The following is a 15,429-nucleotide window of genomic DNA, read 5'->3' as shown; positions in this document are numbered from 1 at the left end:
ATAAATCCAGGGCAGGTACATAGGTTAGGGACTAGCAGGAGTACAGACAGGTAGGGAGTCAGGAAGCAAGAATGCTATCACAACCCCAGTTTTCTGGGCTTATGATACTGGGCTTATAATGAGAAAGCAGGGTGGCCCAGTCCAACCGTTACTTGGCACCGGGATGCTGCCAAAGGGGTATCACTGCCGCTGGCCAGTCAGAGCAGTGGCATGAGAGATGGAAGAAGAGAGCAGCTTGGCCTGCAAGCAGCAGCCACAGAAGAGCGAGCATATCTCCTCCTAACAATTGGTATGTGTATATGGGAATAGGTGCTGTGGTATATTTTCTCATTGACCTATTTGAGATAGCTATAGTGCATTTTGACCACTAGATGTAGCTGAGGATCATAGGAAGTGGTCTATTACAGAAAATATGACGGAAATGGGTCCATCCTGCCCCCAAGTGGGTTTTTTTTGTGTTAGCTTTTGAGAAGTTAGAACCTGCCCATACTGGGGAGATTCACCCCTCTCGATCATTCCTGGTGACCATGGTCACTGGGATAGAAAGTGTCACAAAATCCATCATTTTACAAATGTCACCAAATTAGACATAACAGGGAAATGTTCCAGTGGGGATGCCTATTGCAGTGACAACTATCTTTGAGGGTATTTCATTGCAAGTTTTAGAGATTCCCTCTACCTTCTTGATGTGGCTTTGGGACAGGAAATGAATGAAAATATCCCCAGTGGAAAACAAACAACCAAAAGTTTATAACAGGGGTTTTCAACCATTCCATACAACATCAAATAGTGTGGTGGAGGAATCTCCACTGATGGCTGTTGTATTCAGCAGCTGCAGCACCCGAGGATGCAGTCACTACGGGGTTAATTTACCAAAACTGGAGAGTGCAAAATCTGATGCAGGTGTACATGGTAGCCAATCAGCTTCTAACTTCAGCTTGTTCACTAAAGGCCCATACACAGGATAAGAAAATCTGAAGGGAAATTTCGTCCAACGACCGATCTGCCGATTTTCGGGGTGTTAGTATGGTGCTTTGGACAGCCGACTCCGACTTTTCGGCCGACAAAATCCTGATGTGCAGGCTATATAATTTTTGTCGTCCGTCAAAACTACGTCCGTTTTTCGTCTCATTAGTACAGATTTCAACGGAAAAAAATTTTAAGAGCAAGACTAGGCATGCTCAGAGACGAAAGAACACATACAAAGCAATCCAACACATGACATCACTTCTGAAGTAGAATTCTGTCGTACGGGAAAATTCATATGAAAATAACCTCTTCACTTTCCACATCAGACTAGCATGTCACAAAAAACAGACGACCGATAATCTGATCGTGTGTACGGGGCTTTAGGCTTTGACAAAAAAACAGTTTTCGCATTGGTTTCTATGCAGAGCTGCACCAGGTTTTGCACTCTCCAGTTGTAGTAAATAAACCAATATTTGTCTGATAATTGTCCACCTGGCTATTGTCAAGCCATTTTTGCTGATTGGGCAAGTTTCTGGCCATCTATGGCCAGCTTAAAGAATAAGTTCACCTTTAGTAACAAGTTACATGTTACACCCATATTTAAGGTTAACATGGTACTAAAGCATCTGATGGCACCCTGACCCAACCTCCTTTTGTGACAGAAAGCAGGGGGATCTACTCTCTGCACCCGCTGTTCCAATTCAAATACAGAGCTCTGTGAATGAATGGACTACAAGTACCATCTTGCAAGACGGCTTGTAGTTCTCAATGAACTGCGAAGGCGCTGATGAGCACTCTTGTAGCTCATTAATCTTTCTGGACTTCAATGAACATGTCTGCCCATACAGGGCTAAGTACTAAGAGTCTGCAGGAGGCTGACATAGCAGCAGTGATCTGTTGGTTGTGATCGCAATGCTTTAAAAAAAATTATAAAATAAATGCACATTTTTTTTTTTTTTTTTACCTAGAAAAAAACAAGCATTTATTATTTTTTTAAAGGTGAACTTAGCCTTTAAATCCAAAAATTGGATGGCTTTGAATATACTTTTTTTAAATGTTATACTAAAAATGCCTGCCAACAGAAATACACGTTTTTGTGCTTTACAGAATGTAACTTCAGTGAGAAATCAGATCTTACTCCTTCAAGCTTCACATGGAAGACTAACGAATAAACTAAACCTTCAGAAAAAACAATCTCTGGATTTGTCCAACAAAATGTAAGTGAGTACAAGGACAATGTAACAGTCCAAAATCTGAACCCCAATCTTCTTGGCAGTTTTTTATAGCCACCTTTGTCCGACACCTCTACTCTTGGTCCAGTATAGAAAATAAAAGCTATTATATAAGGTTGGACCGAATACCGCAAGTTACAAATAGTAACTGAAAAGATCTTTTGCTTCATTTGAAAGACAGGATATGATGTGTTATGTGCAGCTGAGCACACATTTTATTCACACGGTTTAAATCTTGGTTTATTTATTTATTTTTGGTTTACATTTTTGGTAAATTTACACGGTTTAAATGAAATATGAATGGAAAACTTGGCTATGCAAATGTAGAGAAGTATAAAAAAAGGCACATGAAATCAAACAAGGAATTCATGTAATGAATTTCATCACGTCATGTATTCACTGCATGCAGTTATAAGCCTATTATTTTTCATGATAGAGGTCCTTTAAGTAGTGGAAGAATATTACGTAGGTATAAACTGGTTTGTTCAGTTTTCCTGAACTTGGAGCTTGGATTTGACTTAAATTTAACTATACTGAGCCTGACTCTTGGGGGTCTATTTATAACATGTTTGTTGGTCAAATGTCAGAAGCATTATTGTAAGCTGAAGGACATGTTCCCTTTTTCTAATAGATTCATTTCAATGTCATCCATCAGTCCATTTAGAGGCCAGAATGCAGTATATTTTATCATTGAGGTATTTCAGAAAACGATACCACCTTTTGGCCACTAGATGGAGCTGATCATACAGGAATGAATCTATTATAAAGCATACGGTGAAATGGCGTTCAGCTTGAGCGAATGTTCCTGACTTTCCCGCAAAAAAATGTTTTATACATAGACCCCTTGGACTTAGAGGTGTGATCGTTGCAGAATGTTTTAGGAATTTTTATTGTGGATTTTAACTATTCCTGTCTAAAGCAGTATCCATGTTTATTTTACAGAGATATCCTAGAATTACATATGCTTAACCAAAAAGAGGATTTTAACAGAAAAAGTGATTCCCTAAAAGATACATTATCAAAGGTAAGAAATTTTGATGGTGCCAATATGCTTTTGCAATTTAAGTTGACCTATCGGTTGTTACGCAAATCAATACACAGACAGCAGGAACCGCTGGAAACAATAGAAAGCAGTTAGTGTACTTTTTTCTAGCAAAAAATGTATGTTGTATTTTCAGAAACACCAAGTGAGTAGTGGGTTATCCTGCCATGCAGCAGTGATTTATATCATCTACCTGCTCTTGTAAGTGTCAGCAGGTCAGCTGTGCAGGGGGGGCTCTACATTTGTATTGTAGGGAACCAAGCAAATCAGATCTTTGTTGTGCTATGTATATGTAGTAGTACATAGAGATTTGCTATTATCAAAGCACTGAGACAGGCAAACCATTGTAAATCCAACCACACCCATAGCTATTACTTCAAAATATAACTCCCTTTTTTTTTTTCTTTCACTAAACTAAAATAAAATAATAAATAAAAACTTAAAGAGTTTATTATATTCAAGCAAACGTGTAGTGGTTTTTACATTATTTCTCTATTTTTAAAGAAGGGCTACAAAAATAGAACATAGTAGTGTTTAATTTTTCAAACCAGATAATTATCGAATCTTGGATTTGATTATTTTATAGTCTTATTTTATCAAGCCAGCAGGTGGACCTGTAGTCTTCTTTAAGCAATGATAAAGGGTTGTGTCACCTTCATCTATACTGAAATAAAAGTTAGTTTTTTAAAGAACTCAGAGAGCCATCACAGTAGTGACTCCTCCCTCCCTCCCAGGTTTTTAATTAGAGAAAGCCAATCTCAAAGCAAGCTTTTTCTGCACTGCTAACCCATAGGACTCTGGCATTCCTTTGTCATGTATTATTGGATTTAAAGTGGTAGTTAACCTAAAGGTACAAGAGGAGACATGATAGCGATATACAAATATCCTAATGGTGATTTCAGCATAGAGAGGAAACTATTCAATCTCCGGTCACTCAAGAAGACGTGTAGACAAGAAAAGCAGATTCTCCACTAATTGGGACTTTAGCGACCTACTTTTTTTTTTTTTATTTTAAAGCCCGTGGTGTGTGAAACACACTCAAAAGACTTAACACCCGGTGCATAAAAAAGTGCACACACGCAAACGTGGACACACAAAAAGTGCACAAGGCGTACACACATGGCCCTCCTCCGAAGAGGAAGGGCCCTGACCCTGATCCCCCGGGGCGCGAAGCTCCTGACAGGGACTGAGGTACTCACTTAGGTCCACCCAGCCGAAACCGGGCGGACCCCATTCTTCAGGGGGACTGCCGAAACAGCCCACCCCGAGTACTAGGTAGGGCTCCCCCGAAGGGAGACCCCATGGGAGAGGGCGAACTAAGCCAAAAGGCCATATCCACCCCCTCCCAAGACTTACAGGGCAGGCCCGAGGACCTACGCCATCAAAGTCGTGCAAGTGCTCAACCAAAAAAAGGGACAAACGTGACACACAACAAAGAAAAACAGAGTGGGGAAAGGGGAAGTGGAGAAGTGCAGGGTAGTGCCAAAGTGAAAAACCTTGGCAGGCCCCCCGGCCAGGAATAAAAAATTCCTCTGGTGTTGGCCAAAAGGCCCACCCCAAGAGGCAGGTGCTTGAAAAAGTGTGATGGTGCAGTGACCAAGGTGCCACAAAACTCAGGTGAGCTGCCCCTCACCAGTGAGATTGAGGCACCCCTGGGCTGCCACCCCAGGGGCACGTACACCACGGGCTTTTTCGGTCTCAGCCCCCGGCCAGACCCAGTGTAGCCCTATCCCATCAGGAGGCATCAGAATTTTAGACAGCTTAGGGAGAACCTGCCTTCAACTGGGGACAAGCCTTTTGCAAGGCCAGATTCAACCCAGGAGGAAAGGTTCCCCCACCACCATCCGCCATTCCTTACCAATCACATCCAGGAGCAGTACTAACCGTGGTCGCCCGGCTTTCCCACTCCCTTCAAACTGACAGGGGCGGACCCATTCAAATCAGAAGGCAACAGACCCATCCGGCTTTCTCTGACAGTGCCTACTTCCCGGTCCTCCAGTGACGTCCAGAGCGCCCCGGTTCATTTCAGCCCCTGCCGATACTAACCCTCAGGGTCCATACCAACTGATAAGAACAGATACTACACTTGATCTTAGCCAAAAGGCCGAGAAGCGATAAATTTCACTCATGTGAAATGGGTTAATGTCCAACTCTTTGACTCTGCATGTAGGTCACTACAGTCGCAATTAGTGGGGAATCTGCTTTTCTTGTCTACAGTTATAGGGATGAGACCTACCTCCATTTCCAAACTCCAAATCCCCCCCTCTCTGCTCCTCAAGAAGACATGTGGCTACTCAATAAATTTGAAGGTGAAGCAGTTCAATCTCCAACTGCATAAGGGATTTTTTATTGTTAGAGCTGTAAGGATTTGGAACTCCCTTCCACATTCGGTGATTTCAGCTGGTAATGTCGCTAATTTAAAAAAACTCTTAGATTGGCATCCTATTCAACACATTATACTGGGATATGGGAAGTGGTAAAGACACACACCCCACAAATAAATGTACACAAAATACGCACTACAGGTATGACAATTTTACCGGTAGTCTAATCTTTAAAAAGCCCAAATGGAAAAATCTTCCACCTTGAACAAACCCACTGGACCACTGTAGGTTACCACCAAGTAGAACCACCAATGTATCCACTGAAGCCTTGCTGCACTCTTCAATTTGGGGAAACCCAATGCTAAAACACAAACATAAAAGGAAGGTGCACCAGCCTAGTTCATTACTGTAAAACTCTAACCACTTGCCTTCTGGGCAATTTCATCTACTTCCTGACCAGGCCAATTTTCAGCTTTCAGCGCTGTCGCACTTTGAATGACAATTGCGCGGTCATGCAATACTGCACCCCTATGTCATTTTTAGCATTATTTGGAGACAGATCTAGCTTTCTTTTGGTGGTATTTAATCAAGACTTTTTATATATTGCTAAACAAATGAAAAAAGACCGAAATGTTAGGAGAAAAATGTTTTTCTTCGTTTCTGTTATAAAATTTTGCAAATAAGTAATTTTTCTTCTTCACTCATGTGTGCTGATGGGAACTGATGAGGCTGGACTGATGAGCACTGATTGGCGGCACTGATGGTCACTGATATGCTGCACTGATGGGCACTGATATGCTGCACTGATGGACAATAATGGACACTGATGGGGCTGCAATGATAATTAAGGTACTGATGATCAGTGCCCTGATTATCAGTGTAAATGTCCCTTTTCACTGGATAGCTGGTTATCGGCTTTCCTTTCCTCACAGAGTGACAGCACTGAGGAAAGGAAATGCTGATAAACGTCATTTGTTTACATGTGATGAGCTGTGATTGGACACAGCTAAATAACATGGTAGAGGGCTGCCGTGATTGGGAATTTACCTCGATCTGTGATTAGCGTGCCCCGAGTGTGCACAGGGGGCAGGATTCTGGGAGGACGTTAATAGATGCCCTCCCAGAACTAGAGTAAAGAAGAAAAAACCCCAATGGAAAGGGACTTTACTGGCCTACTGATTTTGAATAAGTAGAATTGAATAGTAACAAATACATAATATTTATTCGATATTTTTTAAATCAAAAAAGCAAACGTCAACATTCAATATGGTGGCTCAAACATAGAACCTAAATGACACATAAAAAAGAACCTCTTCTAACTACAGGTGTGCACAGAACTGATCACATTGAAGGCCTAGTGGCTGTCACGGGGCCCTGGCCCAGAGCATCCAACGCATTTTGAAAAATCTCCTTCTTCAGGGGTGTGAAGTTCTTTGGTATTCGACACACATTTATGGTAGTAGAGGTTATACAAAGAAGCCACCTAATACATATAAAAATGACAAATTTCAACCAATCATGTTGTGCTAAAGAAAATCAAGGAGTGAAAAGTTGTTGTTATCATCCGCGTGCTCGAGCAAGACCTGGCAGACCATCACGTGGATCCAAGAACAAGGTGTTTAGGCACGGAGTCTGCTGTATAGTAGTTTACCGTATACCATTTGGAGGGTACCGAGATGTAACAGCCATACTCTCAACAAGCACATGTATCTGCCCTCCAAGAACTGGACGACCGCGCTGTAGCTGTCTTTTGGCTATAGTGCGATCGGCAAGTGGTTAAGGAATTAAAAAATAAAAAATAAATATCCATTATATTCAAAAATGAGATAAACACAGGCATTACGATGAGTAAGACACCGCCAGGTGCATATCCATTGGATAGGGTGCAGCTAAAGCATTTCGAGGGCCATGCTTTCTTACACTGAGGTCTGAGAAAATGGGCATGGCCCTCGAAATGCGTTAGTTGTGTCCTATCCTATGGATATGCGTCTGGTGTTGTCTTAGTCATTGTAATGCCTATGTTTTATCTCCTTTTGTGAGTATAATGGATTTTTATTTTGTGATTCATTAAAGAGTTTTACAGTAACACACACCCACCCAGGTTGAACTGGATGGACTGGTGTCTTTATTCATCCTTACCACCTATGTAGGTAAGTCTATAATAAGACTTACCTGTAAGTACAGGAGCACATTTAGGAGATATTCCAATGTGTAGCAGTCAGTGATGTCACCAGCACATGTGCACTGTGCTTTCAACTCAAGTATGCCGTCCATTGAGAGTGCTGTGCCACGATTGTGATGTCATCGCAGGTCTGGCGTTCAAATGGCTGGAGCATGCGTACCCGGAAGAAAGATAGAATCCCTGTAAGCGGTGACAGTGTGCCACAGGAGGGATCCGTCTTATAGGTAAGTCGAACATATTGTGCTAGTATGTGGTGCATACTAGCACATTATGGCTTAAACCTACTGGGGGTCCATTTTTTATTTTTTAACAGATTGATACCACTTTAGTGCAGTGTATGGAGGCAGTGTGAAAGCTAACATACACAGTCTGAAACATGCAACTTACCCAGCTGAATTATATATAGTAAAAAAAATAATAATATAAAAACAACAGTTGAAAACTTTATTTAAAAAAAAAAAAAGCTAAAAAAAATTGACCCAAAGCCATTATAATTTCCCTTAGAGTGACCTTATTGCTAAAGTATCCTCTGCAAAGAAGACACCTAATACTGATACTTAGTTAATTTCCATTTTCCACAACCTGCTGAACTGAAGATCAACCAGCCACCTGAAGACCCTTAAAAGTGTGATGGTCAGATGTCCGCACATTTTTGGCTATAGTGTATGTTCAGGATAGTGAGATCTCCCTGCCATGATTCTGACTCTGTTTTCACCACCTAGAAGTTTTGGGTGCTTCACATTTCCAGCACCTCCAGTTGGATTCCCCACAGTAGGGACCTTGGAACTTAGCATAGAAATTTCACCAATAAATTCTTTGAAGATGTAAACATTGGCAGGTGGGTTAACTTTCCAATATCTACTAAAGAATAAAATATCAGTGTTAGGTGAACTTACCCTTTAAGTATTAGAATTATTGTCTCCACTTCTAGAAGATTGTTTATTCCTTGTGGTCACAGTGTTAAAGCCAGAAAAAAAAGCCTAACCTTTTTAAGTGGAAGAAAGGGGTTTATGTTCTTGATGGTTTCAAAAGATTTGCCAGAGGTCAGCTGTACATTTTTTTTTTTTTTTTTTTTTTTTAAAAGATCTAGCTTTAGAAAATGTCACCAATTAATATTTTATCATCCATGAGCGTTTCTAAACCGATGTGACATTTACATTTCTGTGGACAGAATTTTGCAGTGAGGTTTCATAGTGGCCTTTTATCCTTTAATATAGGTTTGCTGTATCTAAGGCTACATTCACACCTGAACGTAGCGTTTTCGCGCGTTTTTTACCGCGATTTTACCGTGATTTTTACCGCGATTTACAGGCGTTTTTTGTGCAGGCGTTTTTTGATTGAATAGATACCAATGGAAAACGCCTGTAATCTGCCCAAAAAGAAGCTCATGTACTTTTTTGAGCGTTGGGCGTTTTGTAAACAGCGTCAAAACGCTCAGATGTGAACAGGGGCTATTGAAATGAATAGGAATTGTCTTGTTGGGCGTTTTGAGAGCTGATCCTAGAGCAGAAAAACTCCCCAAAAACGCCTAGATGTGAACGGAGCCTTAGACCTCTTCATGTCATCCCGAGTGTACCCATAGATGTGAAATAACCATTGTCTGATCTGATGAAAAATTAATGCACAAAAAGTTAGCTTGAAGATTGAAAAATTTGAATGGAGACATTGTGTTGTCTTCCCTGTGTCCCAGGCCCAAACATCCTCAGGAATTTGCCTTGCATGCCTTGGATGTACAAATTAGCAAATATTAAGTGCTCATGCGTCATGAACATTTTGTGACTGATTGCCTGATGATGGCTGCAAACTTTATTAGCAGATGAACACACGCAAGTTTGCATCATAGTAAAGTGCGCAAAAATATTCTTGAATCAGCTTTGAATACATGTGCAAAGTCCAGCAATGTATTATTTTTTTATATATAGTTGTACTTTACAATGTAGTGAATCAGGCCCTGTGTGTAGTGAAACACTGATTGCTACAGATCAGGTTACAGATTGCTACAGATTTTTTTTGCAGGAGCAGGCTAGGTAGTGAAACTTCATTAAAAAGCTTTAACTAGACACACCTTAGGGGCTGTCCCTCTCGACATTACCCTCAGACACTTAGAGCTTACTAATCATTTTCGTAGCAAGCAGTACAGGAAGACAAACAACCCCAAAATAGAGGGGCGGGGGCTGCGTCTGTCAGAGGACTCAGAGAAAATAATTTTATGGTAAGTTCTTACAAAAATTCTATTTTCTCTTACGTCCTCTGACAGACGCAGCCTCTTTCAGGTTTCATCACAATTGGGATGTCCCAAAGCAGTGCAGGTGTGAGGAGTGGGAAAAGACGCAACCAACAGAATGGTAACATGCCAACAAGGCCAGAACAAAACGTGGCCAACAGGGCAACAAAAGCTCATCCAACAGCAGCTAACCCCAGAACTACAAATTCACCCCAAGAAGAGAAAACATGTCTCTTCCACAAACCGCAGCGCTCAAAACTTTTTGGCCAAAGGAAGCAACCCGAGGATGCCATCACGTCAATCTTGTGGAATTTGGTAAAAGTGTGCACAGACAACCAGGTCAATGCTTTACACACCTGAGCCACAGAAGCCTGATGTTGATGCCACCTTATGCTGATGCTGATGCCACCTGAGGGCGCCAGGAGAGGGGGGGGCGCCAAAGCAGAGGTTCCCCACGAGTTGCTTATTCTAGTACCGGCGGCCCGCCCTGCTCCCACCTGTACCTAGTTTATGGATATGGTGTAGATACACTTTTTTGAAGCTGTAAATTTTCATTTGTATAGGGGGAACAAATCAGCCCAACCAACTGCCACATATAGACATATGAAGACAGTCAGGGTCATGCAGGACCCCATATCAAGAGAAGAACAGATGCGCAAAATAACACACACATAGTCAACTAGCCTTCACATTTACCCTCTCCCTCCCCAGTGCACATAATGCTTATAACATAATAGGCCAGTGAAAGAAAGCCATACAGGACTAAGAAACCATATCCAAGATAATTACATCAGGATCCCTGAGCTGCAGTTGAATATATCCACAATTTCCAGATCTTTTGGAATGTATTGGAGTGTGCTGTGCCAGTGTGGATTATTTTAAATCTGGGGAGACCGTTATTTACGTGGGATACTTGTGATCGTGTTGGAAGGGTTAAGACTTTTCCATTTGAGTAGTATAGCCTTCCTAGCTTGGAAAAGTCATAAACAAAACATAATGTGGTCATGCATTAATTGTACTAAGTTATTGAGACTTTGTATGATTTCTGATGTTTAAGGGCCAGTAAACCCAAGGTGAGTTTCCATCATGAAGAGTAGAGTGTCCCAAAAGCTGGTGATATGGGGACAAGTCCAGATTACATTGTATATGGCAGCAAGAGGGTCACCACACCTATAGCACTAAGTGTGGGAGCATGAAACCTATACAATGCAGCTTATCTGGAGCATACTGCAGATGGGGTATGAATTTGAATTGTGTTAACTTGTCACCCCGCTTATAAATTTGAGCCATTTTGTATACAGTATAATATTGCAAAAGGTGGTTTCTCCTTTTGCTTGTAGACATTTGTATAAAGTAGTGGTCAATTTGGTTTGTCCTTCCATGTAGAGAGATTCTTCCAGGGTGAAGGAGGACAAAGACAGTTTGGTACCAAATTGAGTTCTAATAGTGTGGCGTATCAGTAAGTATTTAAAAAATAACTTTCGCTTTCATTCATTGATGGACACAGCTCTCCATTATTCAGAACCACAGGATTATATTGCTCCCTACAGGAGTAGGACACTAGGCAGAAAAAAGACTTGGATACGCCTATGGGCAGTCCTAGGTGGTATACTTCCCCTCTCTGCTATAGGCCTTCAGTTTTTTTTTCCGCTAAGGTAGTCTCTGATTTCAATTTAAATGAAGACATTGTGTTTCCTTCCCTGTGTCCCAGGCTCAAAACATCCTAAGGAATTTGCCTTGCATGCCTTGGATGTGGTTCGGGTGATTTGGGTGTATTTGGCAGCAACTGAGTCTTTTCGGAGGTCAGACTTACTGTTTTTGATTACGGACGGGCCAAGAAAAGGGCTGTCCGCTTCTTCTGTGACCATTTCCAGATGGATCAGACAGACGGTGGCTCAGACCTATTCTATCAGGGGTCAGGTTCCTCCTCTCCCTGTAACAGCGCACTCTACTTGAGCGCTTAGTGCTTCTTGGGCCTTCCGTCATCAGCAGTACTGGCGCAGGTCTGCAAGGCGGCCACTTGGTCGTCTTTTGACTGCAACGTTTTGCAGACTGCTGTTAAGAGGGTCTGTTCCCTCTTTAGGGGTGTATTGTTCAGGTTGGGCTCCAGTTGTATTTTTTTGTTGAGCTCCTGTTTACCTGGTTGGCTATTGTGATTAGCCTTGGCATTTTCTGTTGTCCCTGCTTGTGACACTGCTTGGGGACATCCCTGTGGTTCTGAATAATAAAGAGCTGTGTCCTTCAATGAACGAAAGAGAAAATGGGATTTTTGTACTTACCATAAAATCCATTTCTCTGAGTTCATTGATGGACACGCCAGCCAGGACAGGGATCAATCAGGCGCCTTTACTCGGGAGGGGGAAGGGGGCGCATGGCTATTTCCCCTTACATGTATTCTTTTGCTGTATGACCAAGCACAAGGAATGAAGACCATTAACAGTGGTACAACTTCGCTGAGAAGCTCTGCAGTGGATTGGTAAAAAAATAAGGAGCTGTACTAACCACAAATCATAATAAATTTGTCGCCTCTTCTTGCATTCATTTTTTTACAAACCAATGTTTGATACCCGTTATTTTGAGTCTGCATCCTTCCTCTCCACCATACTATGTTGTCTGATAGTTAGTACAGATTACCTACATAGGGAAGGACAGGGAAGCTTATCTGACACCATGATAGTAGAATTTGCTTTTTTTATGGCTCAGACCTGCTCAGCTATGACATGCTGAGGTGGTATGGTGGCCAAGCACAGGCCCTGATATTTTTTTCTTTCCCATTTGTCTGACTTGGGAACCCCAAATTTTTTTTTTAAAACAGGAGGTTTTGAATTGCATCAGGGTTATGTGATCAATCTGGTTTACATGCTAATGATGCTTATCAGAGTTCGTTAAACCCTGTTGTGTTTTATTTTATATAAGCTGGATGAGGAAATGAATACAGCAGAGATACTGCATCAGTCTATGGAAGAGAGGCACAAAGCTTTGAAGCAGGAATACCAGGCTGCATCAGAGGAAGAAGACAGACAGCATGCCATGAAGAAAGACACAGCACAACAGTAAGGATTTCTGCTCATTCTGTAAATATTTCTCTGCATTTCTCTCTAATGCATTCTCTGCATTAAGGCAAAAAAACCTGCCAATGCCTGTGCCTCACCCCCCCCCCCCCCCCAAGCCATCCCTAAACACTCACCTGCGTCCTTTCTCAATCTATCGCTGTGTCTGGCTGCAGCTCTTCTCTCTTCTCTCTTCTCTCTACTCTGTAGAGGGGAGGGGGTGGGCAGGCTACACTGTATTTGTCTGTGGATGCACACAGCCCAGCTCGGGAGTGTGCCCGCATGAGTGTCCTCTCAGCTACCGGCTAGCAATGGGGGCACATGGAGACGAGGAGGAGCCTAGCGCACAGACGGGGGACTCCAGAAGAGGAGGTAAGGGGCTACTCTGTGTAGTACCATTGCCCAGAGCAGGTACGTACAACATGTTTACTATTTTAATGTAAAAATAAATAAGGTTTACAATTACTGTACCTCACTCTTTTCCAGCATGGCATTTTTAGTATATTTTGCTAATTTTAACCAGGTTTCATCTGGGATTGGTAGCCCTTAGCAGGGTAAGCTAGCAGATTATAATCACTATTCCTATTTTTTATTTCTCTAAGGCTGGACAAATCCAGAGATCTCCTCAATGAGAAGCAGGAACTATTAGGAAAACTAAGACGGGAGCTGACAGAAATGGATTTGAAGTCAGAAGAGCTGGTAGAGAGTATGCGGTAAGCTGCTGTACTATAGATCACTGGCATCATGTGTAATAAGAACATTGTTTCTTTTTTTACATTAACATGAATTTATTTTCAGAGTCAATACAGAACACCTTGCTGCACAAGTAGATGAAACTAAGGAAGATCTGGCAAATGAAAGACAGAAAAGGTCTGGAATTAGAATTTTATTTTCAATTCCCTTATTTCAGTGGTTCTTAACCTTTTACGGCTGTAGCATCTGCAATATGTTTGGAATAAAATCTAATTTGGGACTCTAAACTTTGTTGTGTTGCTTTGATTTTTACATTCAAACACCAAATTTGAAAAAAATGCAGATAAAAGCACTGAAAAATGAAATATTTTAAATGCTTATTCCTTTCCATAAGTGATTATATTTTTCACTTCCAATGTGCTTTTAAATTTGCTAGAAAATTTGACTATTCCCTAGCACAGTGCATTCTGTCCTTTGCACATCATAGCCCTCTCCTCTCCTCTCCTCTCCTCTCCTCTCCTCTCCTCTCCTCTCCTTTCCTCTCCTCTCTTGGGAGTGTCTAATTACTGTCTATGCTGGCCCAGCTCTTCCATCTCTCCCTTCACCTCCCTACATAATCTGTTGGTTTCTGTATTTGCCAGGGCAGAAGTGAAGGGGAATAATATGGAGGTTCACTTGGGTGACAGCTTCAAATCTGCCGGGGCTGCTGACATCACATTCAAGATGGCAGCAGCAGGAAAAAAGCAAACTAGAAGGAAGCGCCCGCATGGTGTAGTATCCCAAAGACGTTTTTAATAATAAAGGGCTCAGAAGGACTTACGTCCTTAGACAACAGCTACAGATGAGCTTTAATTATTCTTGTTTCTTGTGAGTGTTTTTTTTTTAATCCTTTATTATTAAAAACGTCTTTGGGATGCCACATTTAGCTGGCGCTTCCTTCCTTTCTAATTTTTTCCTTTGATCCACACAGAGCCGGTCACAACTCTGAGGATAGCAGCCACAGGTGATCCCAGGCCTTTCCTATTACCCCCAACCATTATGGACTAGAGACTTTTATATGTGTATCCATCTTTTTACCCTGACTATTGCTTGTTTATACTTGTGCTGGCTGGTCCATATATGCAATGTAATTCTGTGCGGCAGTGTTTTTACTCTTCAAGATGGCAGCACCAAGCAGGAGTCTCTGGGCTTTTGGGTGTTTACAAAAGGGAGTCTTTTACTGATAATAAAGGTAATAAATAGCATGCAAAAAATATGGTAAATGCACAAATAATCTTACGGGAAGATTTTTGATTAAATAAATTGTCTGGTGACAGGGGCTCTTTAAGCACTATCTCCTTGAACGCAATAGATCAGAAATTATACAACCTAATAGTAACGTGGTTAGCTTAAAATGGAAGTTCAGCTAAAAACTAACTAAGTTTAAACCTACTCCCACCCCCATTCTAAGCCTATTCTTTTTAACCCTGTAAAGTAAAGATCTGTTAACTTACCTTACCTATTCTGAAGCTGTTCCGGTCCGATCCCATGATCAACTGTCAGCGGCGGCTTCAGTGTAGAGGAGGGACAGCTGACAACGGATGCCCCATAGTAAGTCTATGGGTGACGTCACCTCCCAGGCATTTGCAGTGTTGTACGCGATCTCTCCTTTACACAGAAGCCGCTACTTGAGAGATCATGTGACCATAGCGGCTTCAGAATGGATAAGTATAC

At 41.7% G+C, this 15,429-nt stretch overlaps 1 protein-coding gene across 2 annotated transcripts in view; it reads left to right on the top strand.

Moving 5' to 3' along the window:
* Positions 1-15,429, top strand: part of CCDC175 (coiled-coil domain containing 175) — an 87,096-nt gene that overhangs the window by 49,125 nt on the left and 22,542 nt on the right. For both annotated transcript variants that reach the window (XM_082274837.1, XM_082274836.1), the window contains exons 7-11: positions 2,077-2,186; positions 3,144-3,225; positions 12,890-13,026; positions 13,626-13,736; positions 13,822-13,893. In XM_082274837.1, the coding sequence (XP_082130963.1) occupies positions 2,077-2,186; positions 3,144-3,225; positions 12,890-13,026; positions 13,626-13,736; positions 13,822-13,893 (512 nt within the window). The remainder of the gene's footprint in view (positions 1-2,076; positions 2,187-3,143; positions 3,226-12,889; positions 13,027-13,625; positions 13,737-13,821; positions 13,894-15,429) is intronic.

Source organism: Pelophylax lessonae (genome assembly GCF_965119305.1).
Source record: "Pelophylax lessonae genome assembly, chromosome: 13".
Lineage (NCBI taxonomy): Eukaryota > Metazoa > Chordata > Amphibia > Anura > Ranidae > Pelophylax > Pelophylax lessonae.
The sequence above is the reverse complement of the archived record's forward strand: the minus strand, read 5'-3'. Positions and strand labels throughout refer to the sequence as shown.